Below are 16,405 nucleotides of genomic sequence, written 5' to 3' on the forward strand. Positions count from 1 at the left end.
TTCTGTCAGGGTGTAGTTCTGTCAGGGTGTAGTTCTGTCAGGGTGTGCTTCTGTCATTATGTAGTTCTGTCATTATGTAGTTCTGTCAGGGTGTAGTTCTGTCATTATGTAGTTCTGTCAGGGTGTAGTTCTGTCAGGGTGTAGTTCTGTCATTATGTAGTTCTGTCATTATGTAGTTCTGTCAGGGTGTAGTTCTGTCATTATGTTGTTCTGTCAGGGTGTAGTTCTGTCAGGGTGTAATTCTGTCAGGGTGTAGTTCTGTCAGGGTGTAGTTCTGTCAGGGTGTAATTCTATCATTATGTAGTTCTGTCAGGGTGTAGTTCTGTCAGGGTGTAATTCTGTCAGGGTGTAGTTCTGTCAGGGTGTAGTTCTGTCAGGGTGTAATTCTATCATTATGGAGTTCTGTCAGGGTGTTTTCTCTCTCATTATGTAGTTCTGTCAGCGTGTAGTTCTGTCATTATGTAGTTCTGTCAGGGTGTAGTTCTGTCATTATGTAGTGCTGTCAGGGTGTAATTCTATCATTATGTAATTCTATCATTATGTAGTTCTGTCAGGGTGTAATTCTGTCAGGGTGTAGTTCTGTCAGGGTGTAGTTCTGTCAGGGTGTAGTTCTGTCATTATATAGTTCTGTCAGGGTGTTTTCTCTCTCATTATGTAGTTCTGTCAGCGTGTAGTTCTGTCAGGGTGTAGTTCTGTCAGGGTGTAGTTCTGTCAGGGTGTAGTTCTGTCAGGGTGTTTTCTCTCTCATGTAGTTCTGTCAGGGTGTAGTTCTGTCAGGGTGTAGTTCTGTCAGGGTGTAGTTCTGTCAGGGTGTAGTTCTGTCATTATGTAGTTCTGTCAGGGTGTAGTTCTGTCAGGGTGTAGTTCTGTCATTATGTAGTTCTGTCAGGGTGTAGTTCTGTCAGGGTGTAGTTCTGTCAGGGTGTAGTTCTGTCAGGGCGTTTTCTCTCTCATGTAGTTCTGTCAGGGTGTAGTTCTGTCAGGGTGTAGTTCTGTCAGGTTGTAGTTCTGTCAGGTTGTAGTTCTGTCAGGTTGTAGTTCTGTCAGGTTGTAGTTCTGTCAGGGTGTAGTTCTGTCAGGGTGTCAGGGACATTCACTTCCCGTTCCCAGGATGAGACATCCCATAATATAAGAGATGAAACAGCTTGTAGAGACCACAGGACTCAGACACATCAAGACGAAGTGAACTCTAAAGAGAGGAAGAGGAGGTGAACTCTAAAGAGAGGAAGAGGAGGTGAACTCTACAGAGAGGGAGAGGAGGTGAACTCTAAAGAGAGGAAGAGGAGGTGAACTCTAAAGAGAGGAAGAGAAGGTGAACTCTACAGAGAGGAAGAGGAGGTGAACTCTACAGAGAGGAAGAGGAGGTGAACTCTACAGAGAGGAAGAGGAGGTGAACTCTAAAGAGAGGACGAGGAGGTGAACTCTACAGAGAGGAAGAGGAGGTAAACTCTACAGAGAGGAAGAGGAGGTGAACTCTAAAGAGAGGAAGAGGAGGCGAACTTTAAAGAGAGGAAGAGGAGGTGAACTCTAAAGAGAGGAAGAGGAGGTGAACTCTACAGAGAGGGAGAGGAGGTGAACTCTACAGAGAGGAAGAGGAGGTGAACTCTACAGAGAGGAAGAGGAGGTGAACTCTACAGAGAGGAAGAGGAGGTGAACTCTACAGAGAGGAAGAGGAGGTGAACTCTACAGAGAGGAAGAGGAGGTCAACTCTAAAGAGAGGAAGAGGAGGTGAACTCTACAGAGAGGAAGAGGAGGTCAACTCTAAAGAGAGGAAGAGGAGGTGAACTCTAAATGTACTTTACTTGTGGGTCGTTCTGGATAAGAGCGTCCACTACAGACGAATGGACACAGAAGGCAGGACTTCTAAGGCTTGGTGGTGCCGACTCCATTTTGTACAACTGTGTGTCTGCATACCAAGTCCAGGACAGTCGGGATATGATTTACAACATGTGTCTGTACATCAACCAGGGTGTTATGTCTTGCTGTGTAGGGACAACTATCTTATTTACCATTCCCTATTCACCATGACCATGATGTCTTAGTGGGAGGACTTTTAGAATACCTTGTGTGTGCGTGTGCATGTGTGTGTGTGTGTAAATACGTGAATGTGTGTGTGTGTGTGTGTTTGCATATGTGAATGTGTGTGTGTGTATGTATGTGCATATGTGATTGTGTGTGTGTGTGCGTGTGTGTGTGTGTGTGCCTGTGCGTGTGCGTGTGTGCATACGTCTGTCTGTCTGTCTGTCTGTCTGTCTGTCTGTCTGTCTGTCTGTCTGTCTGTCTGTCTGTCTGTCTGTCTGTCTGTCTGTCTGTCTGTCTGTCTGTCTGTCTGTCTGTCTGTCTGTCTGTCTGTCTGTCTGTCTGTCTGTCTGTGTGTGTGTGTGTGTGTGTGTGTGTGTGTGTGTGTGTGTGTGTGTGTGTGTGTGTGCGTGTGTGCCTACGTGAATGTGTGTTATGTGTAGAGGTCGGCCGATTATGATTTTTCAACGCCGATGCCGATACCGATTAGTCGGACGATTTTTTTATTTATTATTTATTTATTTGTAATAATGACAATTACAACAATACAGAATGAACACTTATTTTAACTTAATATAATACATCAATAAAATCAATTTAGCCTCAAATAAATAATGAAGCATGTTCAATTTGGATTAAATAATGCAAAAACAAAGTGTTGGAGAAGAAAGTAAAAGTGCAATATGTGCCATGTAAGAAAGCTAACGTTTAAGTTCCTTGCTCAGAACATGAGAACATTTGAAAGCTGGTGGTTCCTTTTAACATGAGTCTTCAATATTCCCAGGTAAGATGTTTTAGGTTGTAGTTATTATAGGACTATTTCTCTCTATACGATTTATATTTCATATACCTTTGACTATTGGAGGTTGTTATAGGCACTTTAGTATTGCCAATGTAGCAATATAGCTTCCGTCCCTCTCCTCGCTCCTACCTGGGCTCGAACCAGGAACACATCGACAACAGCCACCCTCGAAGCAGCGTTACCCATGTAGAGCAAGGGGAACAACTACTCCAAGTCTCAGAGCGAGTGACGTTTGAAACGCTATTAGGGCGCTCCCGCTAACTAGCTAGCCATTTCACATGGGTTACACCAGCCTCATCTTGGGAGTTGACAGGCTTGAAGTCATAAACAGCGCAATGCATTGCGAAGGGCTCCTGGCAAAACGCACGAAAGTGCTATTTTGAATGAATGCTTACGAGCCTGCTGCTGCCTACCACCGCTCAGTCAGACTGCTCTATCAAATCATAGGCTTAATTATAACATAACACACAGAAACACGAGCCTTAGGCCATTAATATGGTCGAATCCAGAAACTATCATCTCGAAAACAAAACGTTATTCATGTTACATTGCACAACCTTCAGTGTTATGTCATAATTACGTAAAATTCAGGCAAATTAGTTCGCAATGAGCCAGGCGGCCCAAACTGTTGCATATACCCTGACTACGTGCAATGAACGCAAAATGACACAATTTCACCTAGTTAATATTGCCTGCTAACCTGGATTTCTTTTAGCTAAATATGCAGGTTTAAAAATATATACTTCTGTGTATTGATTTTAAGAAAGGCATTGATGTTTATGGTTGGAGCAACGTGTACCTAAGCGATTATATGCAACGCAGGACAGGCTAGATAAACTAGTAATATCATCAACCATGTGTAGTTAACTAGTGATTATGATTGATTGTTTTTTATAAGATAAGTTTAATGCTAGCTAGCAACTTACCTTGGCTTCTTACTGCATTCGCGTAACAGGCAGGCTCCTCGTGGAGTGCAATGTAAAGCAGGTGGTTAGAGTGTTGGACTAGTTAACCGTAAGGTTGCAAGATTGAATCCCTGAGCTGACCAGGTAAAAATCTGTCGTTCTGCCCCTGAACAAGGCAGTTAACCCACCGTTCCTAGGCCGTTATTGGAAATAAGAATGTGTTCTTAACTGACTTGCCTAGTTAAATAAAGGTCTAAAAATAAATAAAAATAAATAAATAAATAATCGGCCAAATCGGTGGCCAAAAATACCGATTTCCGATTGTTATAAAAACTTGAAATCGGCCCTAATTAATCGGCCATTCCGATTAATCGGTCGACCTCTAGTTATGTGTGTAATGTGTGTGTAATGTGTGTAATGTGTCTGTAGCCTTGTGCTGTCCCAGGGAGTGAACTGAGGACGACTGTAGTAAACAACTGTTCTTCTTGTCATTATCCTGGCAGGACAGAGCTCAGCGGTTAAAGCCACACCACATGTCTCACTTCTCTACTACACATACACACGTGCACGCGCACACGCCACACACACACACACACACACACACACACACACACACACACACACACACACACACACACACACACACACACACACACACACACACTAGCTCCAAAACACTGTTAACTGTTATCTACAGGCTGTCTGTTTCAGTCTGTCTATGGACATGTACCAAACCCTGCACTGTCCTCTGCTCTTAGCCTAGTTTTCCTGCCACTTGATCTACATAGACAGGTTAACCTACAGTATAGATCCAGTACACATAGATCTGTGACAGGTTAACCTACAGTATAGATCCAGTACACATAGATCTGTGACAGGTTAACCTACAGTATAGATCCAGTACACATAGACCTGTGACAGGTTAACCTACAGTATAGATCCAGTACACATAGACCTGTGACAGGTTAACCTACAGTATAGATCCAGTACACATAGACCTGTGACAGGTTAACCTACAGTATAGATCCAGTACTCATAGAGCATGGAAGGAACATGTGTTCATCACTATCCAGCAGACTAACAGAACATGGAAGGAACATGTGTTCACTCTGCATGTATATGCTGCACTGATATAATTAGAATGATTAGAACATACATGTCCTGTTAAAGCAACGTTGTTCATTCTAATTCTGTGGTTCTACTGTTCCATGATGATGTCAGCTCTAGACTGTACTTAACTAGTGTGTTGTAGAACAGAATGGGGAAGGCACTTAGAAGGTCCCTTCTCACAGTCAGTAAATAGAATGTGTTGTAGACTTTTCCAGTCCCTTCTCACAGTCAGTAAATAGAATGTGTTCTAGACTTTTCCAGTCCCTTCTCACAGTCAGTAAATAGAATGTGTTCTAGACTTTTCCAGTCCCTTCTCACAGTCAGTAAATAGAATGTGTTCTAGACTTTTCCAGTCCCTTCTCACAGTCAGTAAATAGAATGTGTTCTAGACTTTTCCAGTCCCTTCTCACAGTCAGTAAATAGAATGTGTTCTAGACTTTTCCAGTCCCTTCTCACAGTCAGTAAATAGAATGTGTTCTAGACTTTTCCAGTCCCTTCTCACAGTCAGTAAATAGAATGTGTTCTAGACTTTTCCAGTCCCTTCTCACAGTCAGTAAATAGAATGTGTTCTAGACTTTTCCAGTCTCTTCTCACAGTCAGTAAATAGAATGTTCTAGACTTTTCCAGTCCCTTCTCACAGTCAGTAAATAGAATGTGTTCTAGACTTTTCCAGTCCCTTCTCACAGTCAGTAAATAGAATGTGTTCTAGACTTTTCCAGTCCCTTCTCACAGTCAGTAAATAGAATGTGTTCTAGACTTTTCCAGTCCCTTCTCACAGTCAGTAAATAGAATGTGTTCTAGACTTTTCCAGACCCTTCTCACAGTCAGTAAATAGAATGTGTTCTAGACTTTTCCAGTCCCTTCTCACAGTCAGTAAATAGAATGTGTTCTAGACTTTTCCAGTCCCTTCTCACAGTCAGTAAATAGAATGTGTTCTAGACTTTTCCAGTCCCTTCTCACAGTCAGTAAATAGAATGTGTTCTAGACTTTTCCAGTCCCTTCTCACAGTCAGTAAATAGAATGTGTTCTAGACTTTTCCAGTCCCTTCTCACAGTCAGTAAATAGAATGTGTTCTAGACTTTTCCAGTCTCTTCTCACAGTCAGTAAATAGAATGTGTTCTAGACTTTTCCAGTCCCTTCTCACAGTCAGTAAATAGAATGTGTTCTAGACTTTTCCAGTCCCTTCTCACAGTCAGTAAATAGAATGTGTTCTAGACTTTTCCAGTCTCTTCTCACAGTCAGTAAATAGAATGTGTTCTAGACTTTTCCAGTCCCTTCTCACAGTCAGTAAATAGAATGTGTTCTAGACTTTTCCAGTCCCTTCTCACAGTCAGTAAATAGAATGTGTTCTAGACTTTTCCAGTCCCTTCTCACAGTCAGTAAATAGAATGTGTTCTAGACTTTTCCAGTCCCTTCTCACAGTCAGTAAATAGAATGTGTTCTAGACTTTTCCAGACCCTTCTCACAGTCAGTAAATAGAATGTGTTCTAGACTTTTCCAGTCCCTTCTCACAGTCAGTAAATAGAATGTGTTCTAGACTTTTCCAGTCCCTTCTCACAGTCAGTAAATAGAATGTGTTCTAGACTTTTCCAGTCTCTTCTCACAGTCAGTAAATAGAATGTGTTCTAGACTTTTCCAGTCCCTTCTCACAGTCAGTAAATAGAATGTGTTCTAGACTTTTCCAGTCCCTTCTCACAGTCAGTAAATAGAATGTGTTCTAGACTTTTCCAGTCCCTTCTCACAGTCAGTAAATAGAATGTGTTCTAGACTTTTCCAGTCTCTTCTCACAGTCAGTAAATAGAATGTGTTCTAGACTTTTCCAGTCCCTTCTCACAGTCAGTAAATAGAATGTGTTCTAGACTTTTCCAGTCCCTTCTCACAGTCAGTAAATAGAATGTGTTCTAGACTTTTCCAGTCTCTTCTCACAGTCAGTAAATAGAATGTGTTCTAGACTTTTCCAGTCTCTTCTCACAGTCAGTAAATAGAATGTGTTCTAGACTTTTCCAGTCCCTTCTCACAGTCAGTAAATAGAATGTGTTCTAGACTTTTCCAGTCTCTTCTCACAGTCAGTAAATAGAATGTGTTCTAGACTTTTCCAGTCCCTTCTCACAGTCAGTAAATAGAATGGCCCGTTTGGGAAATTTTCGTCAAAATGTGAGTATACCCACTTCTCCAAGCACCACTACACCACTGGTCAGTGCTGTAGCTAGCGGAGTGTGTTGTGGGATAGAATTTGTTAGGTTGTGAGTGTGTTGTGGGATAGAATTTGTTAGGTTGTGAGTGTGTTGTGGGATAGAATTTGTTAGGTTGTGAGTGTGTTGTGAGTGTGTTCTATAATAGAATGTGTTACAGACTTACCCAGTCCATTCTCACAGTCAGTAAATTCTATTTCATGAACGGCACGATCTACCCCATACGGACCCATTAGTGTCCTGGGGGGAGAGGAGAGGAGAGGAGAGGAGAGGAGAGGAGAGGGAGGAGGAGAGGAGAGGAGAGGAGAGGAGAGGAGAGGAGAGGAGAGGAGAGGGAGGAGAGGAGAGGAGAGGAGAGGAGAGGAGAGGAGAGGAGAGGAGAGGAGGAAAAAGAGAACGGAGAAGGGGAAGAGAAAATGAAACAAAGTGAATCACCAACATCAGCTTTACATTGATTATCCAAGGTTTGATAACAAAGAAACAAACTAACTGACCATACCCCAGAGCAGTAACCAATAGAAATCTCCATTATACAGTACACACATTTCCTGGTTTCACAGATTCCAGAACACCCCCAGGCCACTAGAGCATCATTAGGCTGGTGCAGGTTTTTTTTAAATATTACCACTGGCTGTAGCGCTATAGGTCCGGGGGGTGTCAGATATATTTTTGCTATTTTCATAGCGGGAATTATGAGTGCAAGACCAGGACGTGGCGCGAAAGGTCTGAGCTTTGATGAGTAAATAAGTTGTAGGTGTGTCGATGCTTGGCCCCTCACTGGCCAATCAGAACATGGATTAAATAGAGATTTTGTGTCACTGATCTACACACAAAACCCCATAATGTCAAAGTGGAATTATGTTTTTAGAAATGTTTATAAATTCATTAAAAATGAAAAGATGAAATGTCTTGAGTCAATAACCCAATAAACACTTTGTTATACCAAGCCTAAATAAGCTCAGGAGTAAACATTTGCTTAACAAGTCACATAATAATTTGCATGGACTCAGTCAGTGTACAATAATTACATTTGAATGACTGGTAAATCTCTGTACCCCACACATACAATTATCTATAAGGTCCCTCAGTTGAGCAGTGAATTTCAAGCACAGATTCAACCACAAACATCAGGGAGGTTTTCCAAAGCCTCGCAAAGGGCACCTACATTATTAGTAGATGGGTAAACATAAAACAAAACAGACATTGAATATCCCTTTGAGCATGGTGAAGTTATTCATTACACTTTGGATGGTGTATCAATACACCCAGTCACTACAAAGATGCAGGCGTCCTTCCTAACTCAGTTGCCGGATCAACAACATTGTAGTTACTCCACAATACTAATTCAAATATTACAAACATGCATCATGTCTGCAATAAGGCACAAAAAAAGTACTGCAAAAAATATGGCAAATAAGTTAACTTTTTTTCCTGAATACAAAGCGTTATTTTTGGGGCAAAACCAACACAACACATCAATGAGTAGCACTCTTCATGGTGGTGGTAGCTGCATCATATTCTTTACTTTAGTTTCTTTAGTAAATATTTTCTTACCTCTATTTCTTGAACTGCTCTGTTGGTTAAGTAAGCATTTCATGGTAAGGTCTACACCTGTTGTATGTGACAAATATAATTTGATTTGATTCATGGGTATACTTATCTTCGGTAAGGATTAGAGGTTTTTTTAGGTTTAGAAATAAACAGAATAGAGATAAACACAGGCAAAATTTAGACACAAATTCACCTGTGTTTCTCTATTGGCCTTTTGTTCTCTACTCTGTAACTTTCTCAATGATCATTATTCACGATTCATTCAGAATAATCCGTAAATCATGGTAGCATCCACATTCACTTAGAAGTGGTTAGAAACATTATATTCTTTTTACCAATAAAAGTGACTCCAAAATGACACAATACCTTATTTACTATTCATTTCTATTGGGAAGAAATTATCTGAAATACAACCAAAATGAACTGCAAATGCATCCAACAAGTTTGTAGTCACAAGCTTGATGCAATCATTGAATGCTAGGAACATGGGACCAAATATTAAACTTTTGACTACTTTATTTATAAGAATATTTGAGCATACAATATACCTCAGTATTTGAATTATTTATTTTATACAGTCATTACTGTATATTTTTATCAAGGGTGATCAATAATGATTGACCTGACTGTATCTACAGTATATCATTCCAAAAGTATCAAAGAAAAAAACTAAGTATTTAACCTATTTCCATTGAGTATATTCATACACAAACTATGAATGATAGGCCCTAACACAGTACAATATTTCTCATTGTGGTGTTCTTGTAGTGTTCTTGAGGTCTTATATGGTGTTATTGTATGTTTCGGTAGAGCTGGTATAGAGCTGCTGTGTGAACCATGGAGGTACTGGTAAGCAATGACAATCTGCACAATCTCTCGGGGTATGGGATCTAGCCTTCTGATTCAGCCCCCCGGGGCAGTGGGGAATATCAATATTTCAGCGTGAGCGGCTCCATGGACACGTCACAGAGGACAAAAGACTCCTGTCACTAAGACAATGAGAGGTTGTACAAATGAACCAAGCAAGCCACTGTTATTAGAGGGTTGAGTATTGAAGTCGTTGGTGAACGTGGGTAGACCAAACGTTGGCTTTAGGGATAGAAAGTGAATGTTTGGAAAGAAGGAAGTCATAAGGAGGTATGTGTTCTTTAGGAGAGCATTGAGAAGAAGAAAAAAACTGTAGTTTTGTGTTGATGAATGGTAGAGTACTTCTGGTAGTATGCAGGTCTAATAGAGGACCTTTACCTGATGAAGATAAACCTCATCACAATTCTCTACTATAGGCCTACTGCAGATTGTATTATCTATTCAGGCCTAATAGAGGACCTTTACCTGATGAAGATAAACCTCATCACAATTCTCTACTATAGGCCTACTGCAGATTGTATTATCTATTCAGGCCTAATAGAGGACCTTTACCTGATGAAGATAAACCTCATCACAATTCTCTACTATAGGCCTACTGCAGATTGTATTATCTATTCAGGCCTAATAGAGGACCTTTACCTGATGAAGATAAACCTCATCACAATTCTCTACTATAGGCCTACTACAGATTGTATTATCTATTCAGGCCTAATAGAGGACCTTTATGAAGATAAAGAGCACCACTTCAGCACCTGGAGGCTGGAACATTCAGTCTGCTCTGCTCTTCTAGAACCAAAGCATTGATTCTTAGAGTCTTAGAGCTGTGGGTTTAAAAGTTTAACAGAACATCAACCCACTACCACCTCCACCAAATGACAACCCAAGTCAATAGAGAAACAAAGCAGCCATCTTTGTCCACTGACTAGACATTTCTGATAAACATATTTGAGTGGAGAGGAGTGACACAAACACTGAACCATGTGGCACTAAGAATACAGCATACATACAAAGATACTAGACACTGAACCATGTGGCAGTAAGCATACAGCATAGATACAAAGATACTAGACACTGAACCATGTGGCAGTAAGCATACAGCATAGATACAAATATACTAGACACTGAACCATGTGGCAGTAAGCATACAGCATAGATACAATGATACTAGACACTGAACCATGTGGCAGTAAGCATACAGCATAGATACAATGATACTAGACACTGAACCATGTGGCAGTAAGCATACTGTCACGTCCTGACCAGTTAAGGGTATTTTGTTGTTGGAGTTTGGTCAGGATGTGGCAGAGGGTATTTTTTTTATATGGTTTGGGGTGGTGGTGTAGGTAGTAGGTCGTTTTATTTATGTATTCGGGGGGTTTTGGGCACTGCTCTGTGTTTATGTATTTCTATGTTTAGTTAGTTAGTTGTGGGTATAGGTTCTAGGTTTCGTTTTCTATGTAGAGTTAATTGGGATGGGACTCCCAATTGAAGGCAGGTGTGTTGAGTTGCCTTTGATTGGGAGTCCTATATAATAGGGTGTGTTTGTCTTTGTGTTTGTGGGTAGTTGTTTTTGCACTGCGTTTGTATAGCATGCAAAACTGTTGCTGTTGTGAGTACCATTTATTGTTTTTTCACTGTGGATGCTTTACTTTTTTTTATAAAAAAACTATGAGTATCCACATACCCGCTGCAGTTTGGTCAATTCAACACGGCACATTTTGTGACACATACAGCATAGATACAATGATACTAGACACTGAACCATGTGGCATTAAGCATACAGCATAGATACAATGATACTAGACACTGAACCATGTGGCATTAAGCATACAACATATAGTTGAAGTCGGAAGTTTACATACACTTAGGTTGGAGTCATTAAAACTCGTTTTTCAACCACTCCATAAATTTCTTGTTAACAAACTATAGTTTTGGCAAGTCGGTTAGGACATCTACTTTGTGCATGACACAAGTCATTTTTCCAACAATTGTTTACAGACAGATTATTTCACTTATAATTCATTGTATCACAATTCCAGTGGGTCAGAGGTTTACATACACTAAGTTGACTGTGTCTTTAAACAGCTTGGAAAATTCCAGAAAATTATGTCATGGCTTTAGAAGATTCAATTGGAGGTGTACCTGTGGATGTATTTCTAGGCCTACCTTCAAACTCAGTGCTTCTTTGCTTGACATCATGGGAAAATCAAAAGAAATCAGCCTAGACCTCAGAAAAGAAATTGTAGACATCCACAAGTCTGGTTCATCCTTGGGAGCAATTTCCAAACACCTGAAGGTACCACGTTCATCTGCACAAACAATAGTACGCAAGTATAAACACCATGGGACCACGCAGCCGTCATACCGCTCAGGAAGGAGACGCGTTCTGTCTCCTAGAGATGAATGTACTTTGGTGTGAAAAGTTCAAATCAATCCCAGAACAACAGCAAAGGACCTTGTGAAGATGCTGGAAGAAACAGGTACAAAAGTATCTATATCCACAGTAAAACGAGTCCTGTATCGACATAACCTGGAAAGGCTGCTCAGCAAGGAAGAAGCCACTGCTCCAAAACCGCCATTAAAAAGCAAGACTACGGTTTGCAACTGCACATGGGGACAAAGATCGTACTTTTTGGAGAAATGTCCTCTGGTCTGATGAAACAAAAATAGAACTGTTTGGTCATAATGACCATCGTTATGTTTGGAGGAAAAAGGGGGAGGCTTGCAAGCCGAACAACACCATCCCAACCATGAAGCACGGAGGTGGCAGCATCATGTTGTGGGGGTACTTTGCTGCAGGAGGGACTGGTGCACTTCACAAAATAGATGGCATCATGAGGCAGGAAAATGATGTGGATATATTGAAGCAACATCTCAAGACATCAGTCAGGAAGTTAAAGCTTGGTCGCAAATGGGGTCTTACAAATGGACAATGACCCCAAGCATAATTCCAAAGTTGTTGCAAAATGGCTTAAGGACAACAAAGTCAAGGTATTGGAGTGGCCATCACAAAGCCCTGACCTCAATCCCATAGAAAATGTGTGGGCAGAACTGAAAAAGCATGTGCGAGCAAGGAGGCCTACAAACCTGATTCAGTTACACCCGCTCTGTCAGGAGGAATGGGCCAAAATTCACCCAACTTATTGTGGGAAACTTGTGGAAGGCTACCCGAAACGTTTGACCCAAGTTTAATAATTTAAAGGCAATGCTACCAAATACTAATTGAGTGTATGTAAACTTCTGACCCACTGGGAATGTGATGAAAGAAATAAAGGCTGAAATAAATCATTCTCTCTAATATTATTCTGACATTTCACATTCTTAAAATAAAGTGGTGATCCTAACTGACCTAAGACAGGTAATTTTTACTAGGATTAAATGTCAGGAATTGTGAAAAACTGAGTTTAAATGTATTTGGCTACGGTGTATGTAAACTTCTGACTTCAACTGTAGATACAAAGATACAAGACACTGAACCATCTGGTAATTAGCATACAGCATAGATACAAATATACTAGACACTGATCCATCATTCTATTTCTATGGTATTCAGAGAAGGAGGGGAATCCCTGTGGTTCCCAAACATTGTTGGTCTACTACAGATTCTCTCCAACCCTGTTCCTGGAGAGCTAACCTCCTGTTGGTTTTAACTCCAACCCTGTTCCTGGAAAGCCACCCTCCTGTAGGTTTCAGGACAGTAGCTCTCCAGAAACAGGGTTGGAGAGCCCTGGTCTACTATGAACCAAATTGTTAACCCTTGTTACACCGTTGTGACCCAACTGATAAACCAAACACTATCTGTAGCCACCAAATGACAACCCAAATCAACACAGAAACAAAGCAGATTTGTCTTTGTCCATTGACTAGAAAGCTGTCTGATAATCATCTGAGAGACGAGGGGAACACGGTACACTAATCACACAGCAGAAGACATGGACAGATCCTCTACTTCTCTGACGTCCACAACAGGAGTGTTATTCTTATGGTTGAATGGTTCTTCCCACATGTTTTGGATCTGCTGTATGTCACAACAAAAGTGATTTCATATTTCCTTGTGAAACCTTGACGCATAGTAATAAAACCACACAATATCGCTAGCCAATATCTTTAGCCAGAACCCATGGCTTCAGACTCAGTCCAGTATCAACTACTGTAGCTGTAGCCCATCATTGGACAGAGAGTCCAAACACACCATTTAGGAAACCATTTGTTGTATTATTGCCACCAATCCCTCTCTATTCTGGCTATATTTTCTATTTTGTCTATTCTCTCTGTGAAATCAGCTCATATTGGCACCAGGACTGCAAAGTAAACACGTTGAACAGCCTTGCCAAATTCCCCACTAATTCTCCTTTCAACGTTTTCATTTGGAGATTTGGGGTAGTTAAGACTAAAATCCTGAGTTCCTTTTTGGTTCTGTTTCAGGTCAGATTGGACTAACCGTTGTTACATAGCAAATGTCTAACAGAGGGTCAAAATAATACAATAATACTGGGTTTTGGCATTAACTTCCCAAATGCATCCATAATAGGCTGCAATGTAGTGTAATAATACTTCAATACATGCTATGGTGTTATAGCAAGCTGTCAGGGAGAGATTGGTGCTGTGTATGTATGTGGTCTTCACAACTAGCCAACCCTATTCCATCTCCCTGCATCATTGCCCACATGGAGAGGGGTGCGTGACTGACCACATGAGCTGTGTAGGCTACACTCAAATTACAGTGTAGTTTATTGTATCCTCGTTATGAAAATACACTAAAGATAGGCTACACACTGGGTAAAATACACTAAAGATAGACTACACACTGGGTAAAATAGACTAAAGATAGACTACACACTGGGTAAAATATACTACACACTGGGTAAAATACACTAAAGATAGACTACACACTGGGTAAAATACACTAAAGATAGGCTACACACTGGGTAAAATACACTAAAGATAGACTACACACTGGGTAAAATACACTAAAGATAGGCTACACACTGGGTAAAATACACTAAAGATAGACTACACACTGGGTAAAATACACTAAAGATAGACTACACACTGGGTAAAATACACTAAAGATAGGCTACACACTGGGTAAAATACACTAAAGATAGACTACACACTGGGTAAAATAGACTACACTGGGTAAAATACACTAAAGATAGACTACACACTGGGTAAAATACACTAAAGATAGACTACACACTGGGTAAAATAGACTACACATTGGGTAAAATACACTAAAGATAGGCTACACACTGGGTAAAATAGACTACACACTGGGTAAAATACACTAAAGATACACTACAGAATGGGTAAAATACACTAAAGATAGACTACAGAATGGGTAAAATACACTAGTATTACATTTGTTCTTTATCAACAACAATTTAGCCGCGCAACACAACTCCAAACATTATTGGAATTGATCAAACCTGCAAAAAAAAAATGTTTTTTTCTAATACATTCGTTTTGACTACATTATATATTGTGTTCATAACAAAAAAAATGAATATTTTCTACAGTGAATTGCACTATCAAAACAGAATTGGTTATCTATCGGGCATCTGCGGTGGAGATTTACAATCATTTGAACATGTCAACATGCTCACGAGTAACTGACAGCAGCTTTGAAACGCATGATTCAAAGGCGCACTTTAAAATCAGTTTTCAATAAATTGACAGCCTAAACCAGCCGAAACAAATTACATTCTGGTCATCAACTGTTTCAATAATAGCCTAGTATTCCTATATAAAAAAAAACCGTGGGCAAATGTTCAAAAAGGTAAAAAGCGGCTTTGTAAAGCACATCATCATTCTTTCACAACCACCTGCTCCGCTCCCTCTTCCTCTCTTCACGGGAATTTACCTGCTAATGATAACTGCTCCTTTGTACATGACAGAAAACGTTGGCATTTTGACTCCAATAGTTCAGTCGACGGTCGGTCGGTCGGTCGCCAGGCAACGTTGAATTCTATTTCATCCCCCCTTCGGGAGTCCACCAAAGCCCGCTCTCAGCCGCTCCGCGCGCAGGGGTCTTCCTTTCGCTCGAGCCACATGATCATCTGCCTGCAGCCCTCTAATACCGCGCGCAGTCGTTCCAACGTTCTAAAACGTCACCGACTTCAATAGATTAAAACATCTTTCTTTATGGCCCTCTCTTCTCTTACGGAATGAAACGGGAGCCAGCAAAACCAAAAAGCAATAAAGTTCATTTTCTTGTTGGCTACTCAGAAATTATTATTACATATTTTTATCGTCGGTTGGTCAGTCTGAAAGTTTGTTTAAAGAATGTGTTGGCATATGTATGGACAGCTGTAGCCTAGATGTTAGGAGAAAAGCTTCTGTAGGGACCTTCGGTTGCTTTTACAGTAGCCGCCCGACATAGGCCTGGTCCAGAGACACTCTGAGGCCTGATAGGGTTGGAAACGTTTTACTTTATATGGCTCTTATTTTTGCATTAACCGTCTGCTGTCTGTCCAATTGTGAGCCTTTTGTTGCATAGAGTTCAATAAACACAACATGTCCCTGGTCCAGACAACTCTAAGTTTCGGTTTGATGTTTGGCTGACTAACAATAAAGCCAGGTGGGGGACTGACGTTTTATCCAACTAAAGTCCTTCTCACTCCATTTGGACACAAACATTTAATCTCTTGAGACATTAGTTCCATTGATATTACTTATAAACTAGAGTAGTGATGTGATCCGGGGTGCGTCTGTGTTTGTGTGTGTGTGTGTGTGTCTGTCCATCCATCTGTCTGTCTGCACACATGATCCTGTTTGTCTGTGGATGTGTGTGTGTCTCTGTGTGTTATCCTTGTTCTGAGAATCCTGCCCTGAGAGCACTTCCTGTCTCTCTCTCTGTGATCCAGTCAGTCTGGACTATTAATTAGGTAATAACAGGATTATAATTTGTACACAGCTCTATGTTGAGTCCACAACACAACACAACTAAACACAATACA

The 16,405-nt window shown here is 40.7% G+C and overlaps 1 protein-coding gene across 3 annotated transcripts in view; it reads right to left on the minus strand.

The window, feature by feature from the left end:
- Nucleotides 1-16,405, minus strand: part of LOC106606366 (uncharacterized) — a 142,008-nt gene that overhangs the window by 77,584 nt on the left and 48,019 nt on the right. For 2 of the 3 annotated variants that reach the window (XM_082976250.1, XM_082976251.1), the window contains exon 2: nucleotides 7,195-7,268. In XM_082976250.1, the coding sequence (XP_082832376.1) occupies nucleotides 7,195-7,268 (74 nt within the window). Of the gene's footprint in view, nucleotides 1-7,194; nucleotides 7,269-15,309; nucleotides 15,492-16,405 lie in introns of those variants that run through there. The other variant, XM_082976252.1, reaches the window with a different exon arrangement.

This window comes from Salmo salar, chromosome 06 (assembly GCF_965601325.2).
Source record: "Salmo salar chromosome 06, fSalSal1, whole genome shotgun sequence".
Lineage (NCBI taxonomy): Eukaryota > Metazoa > Chordata > Actinopteri > Salmoniformes > Salmonidae > Salmo > Salmo salar.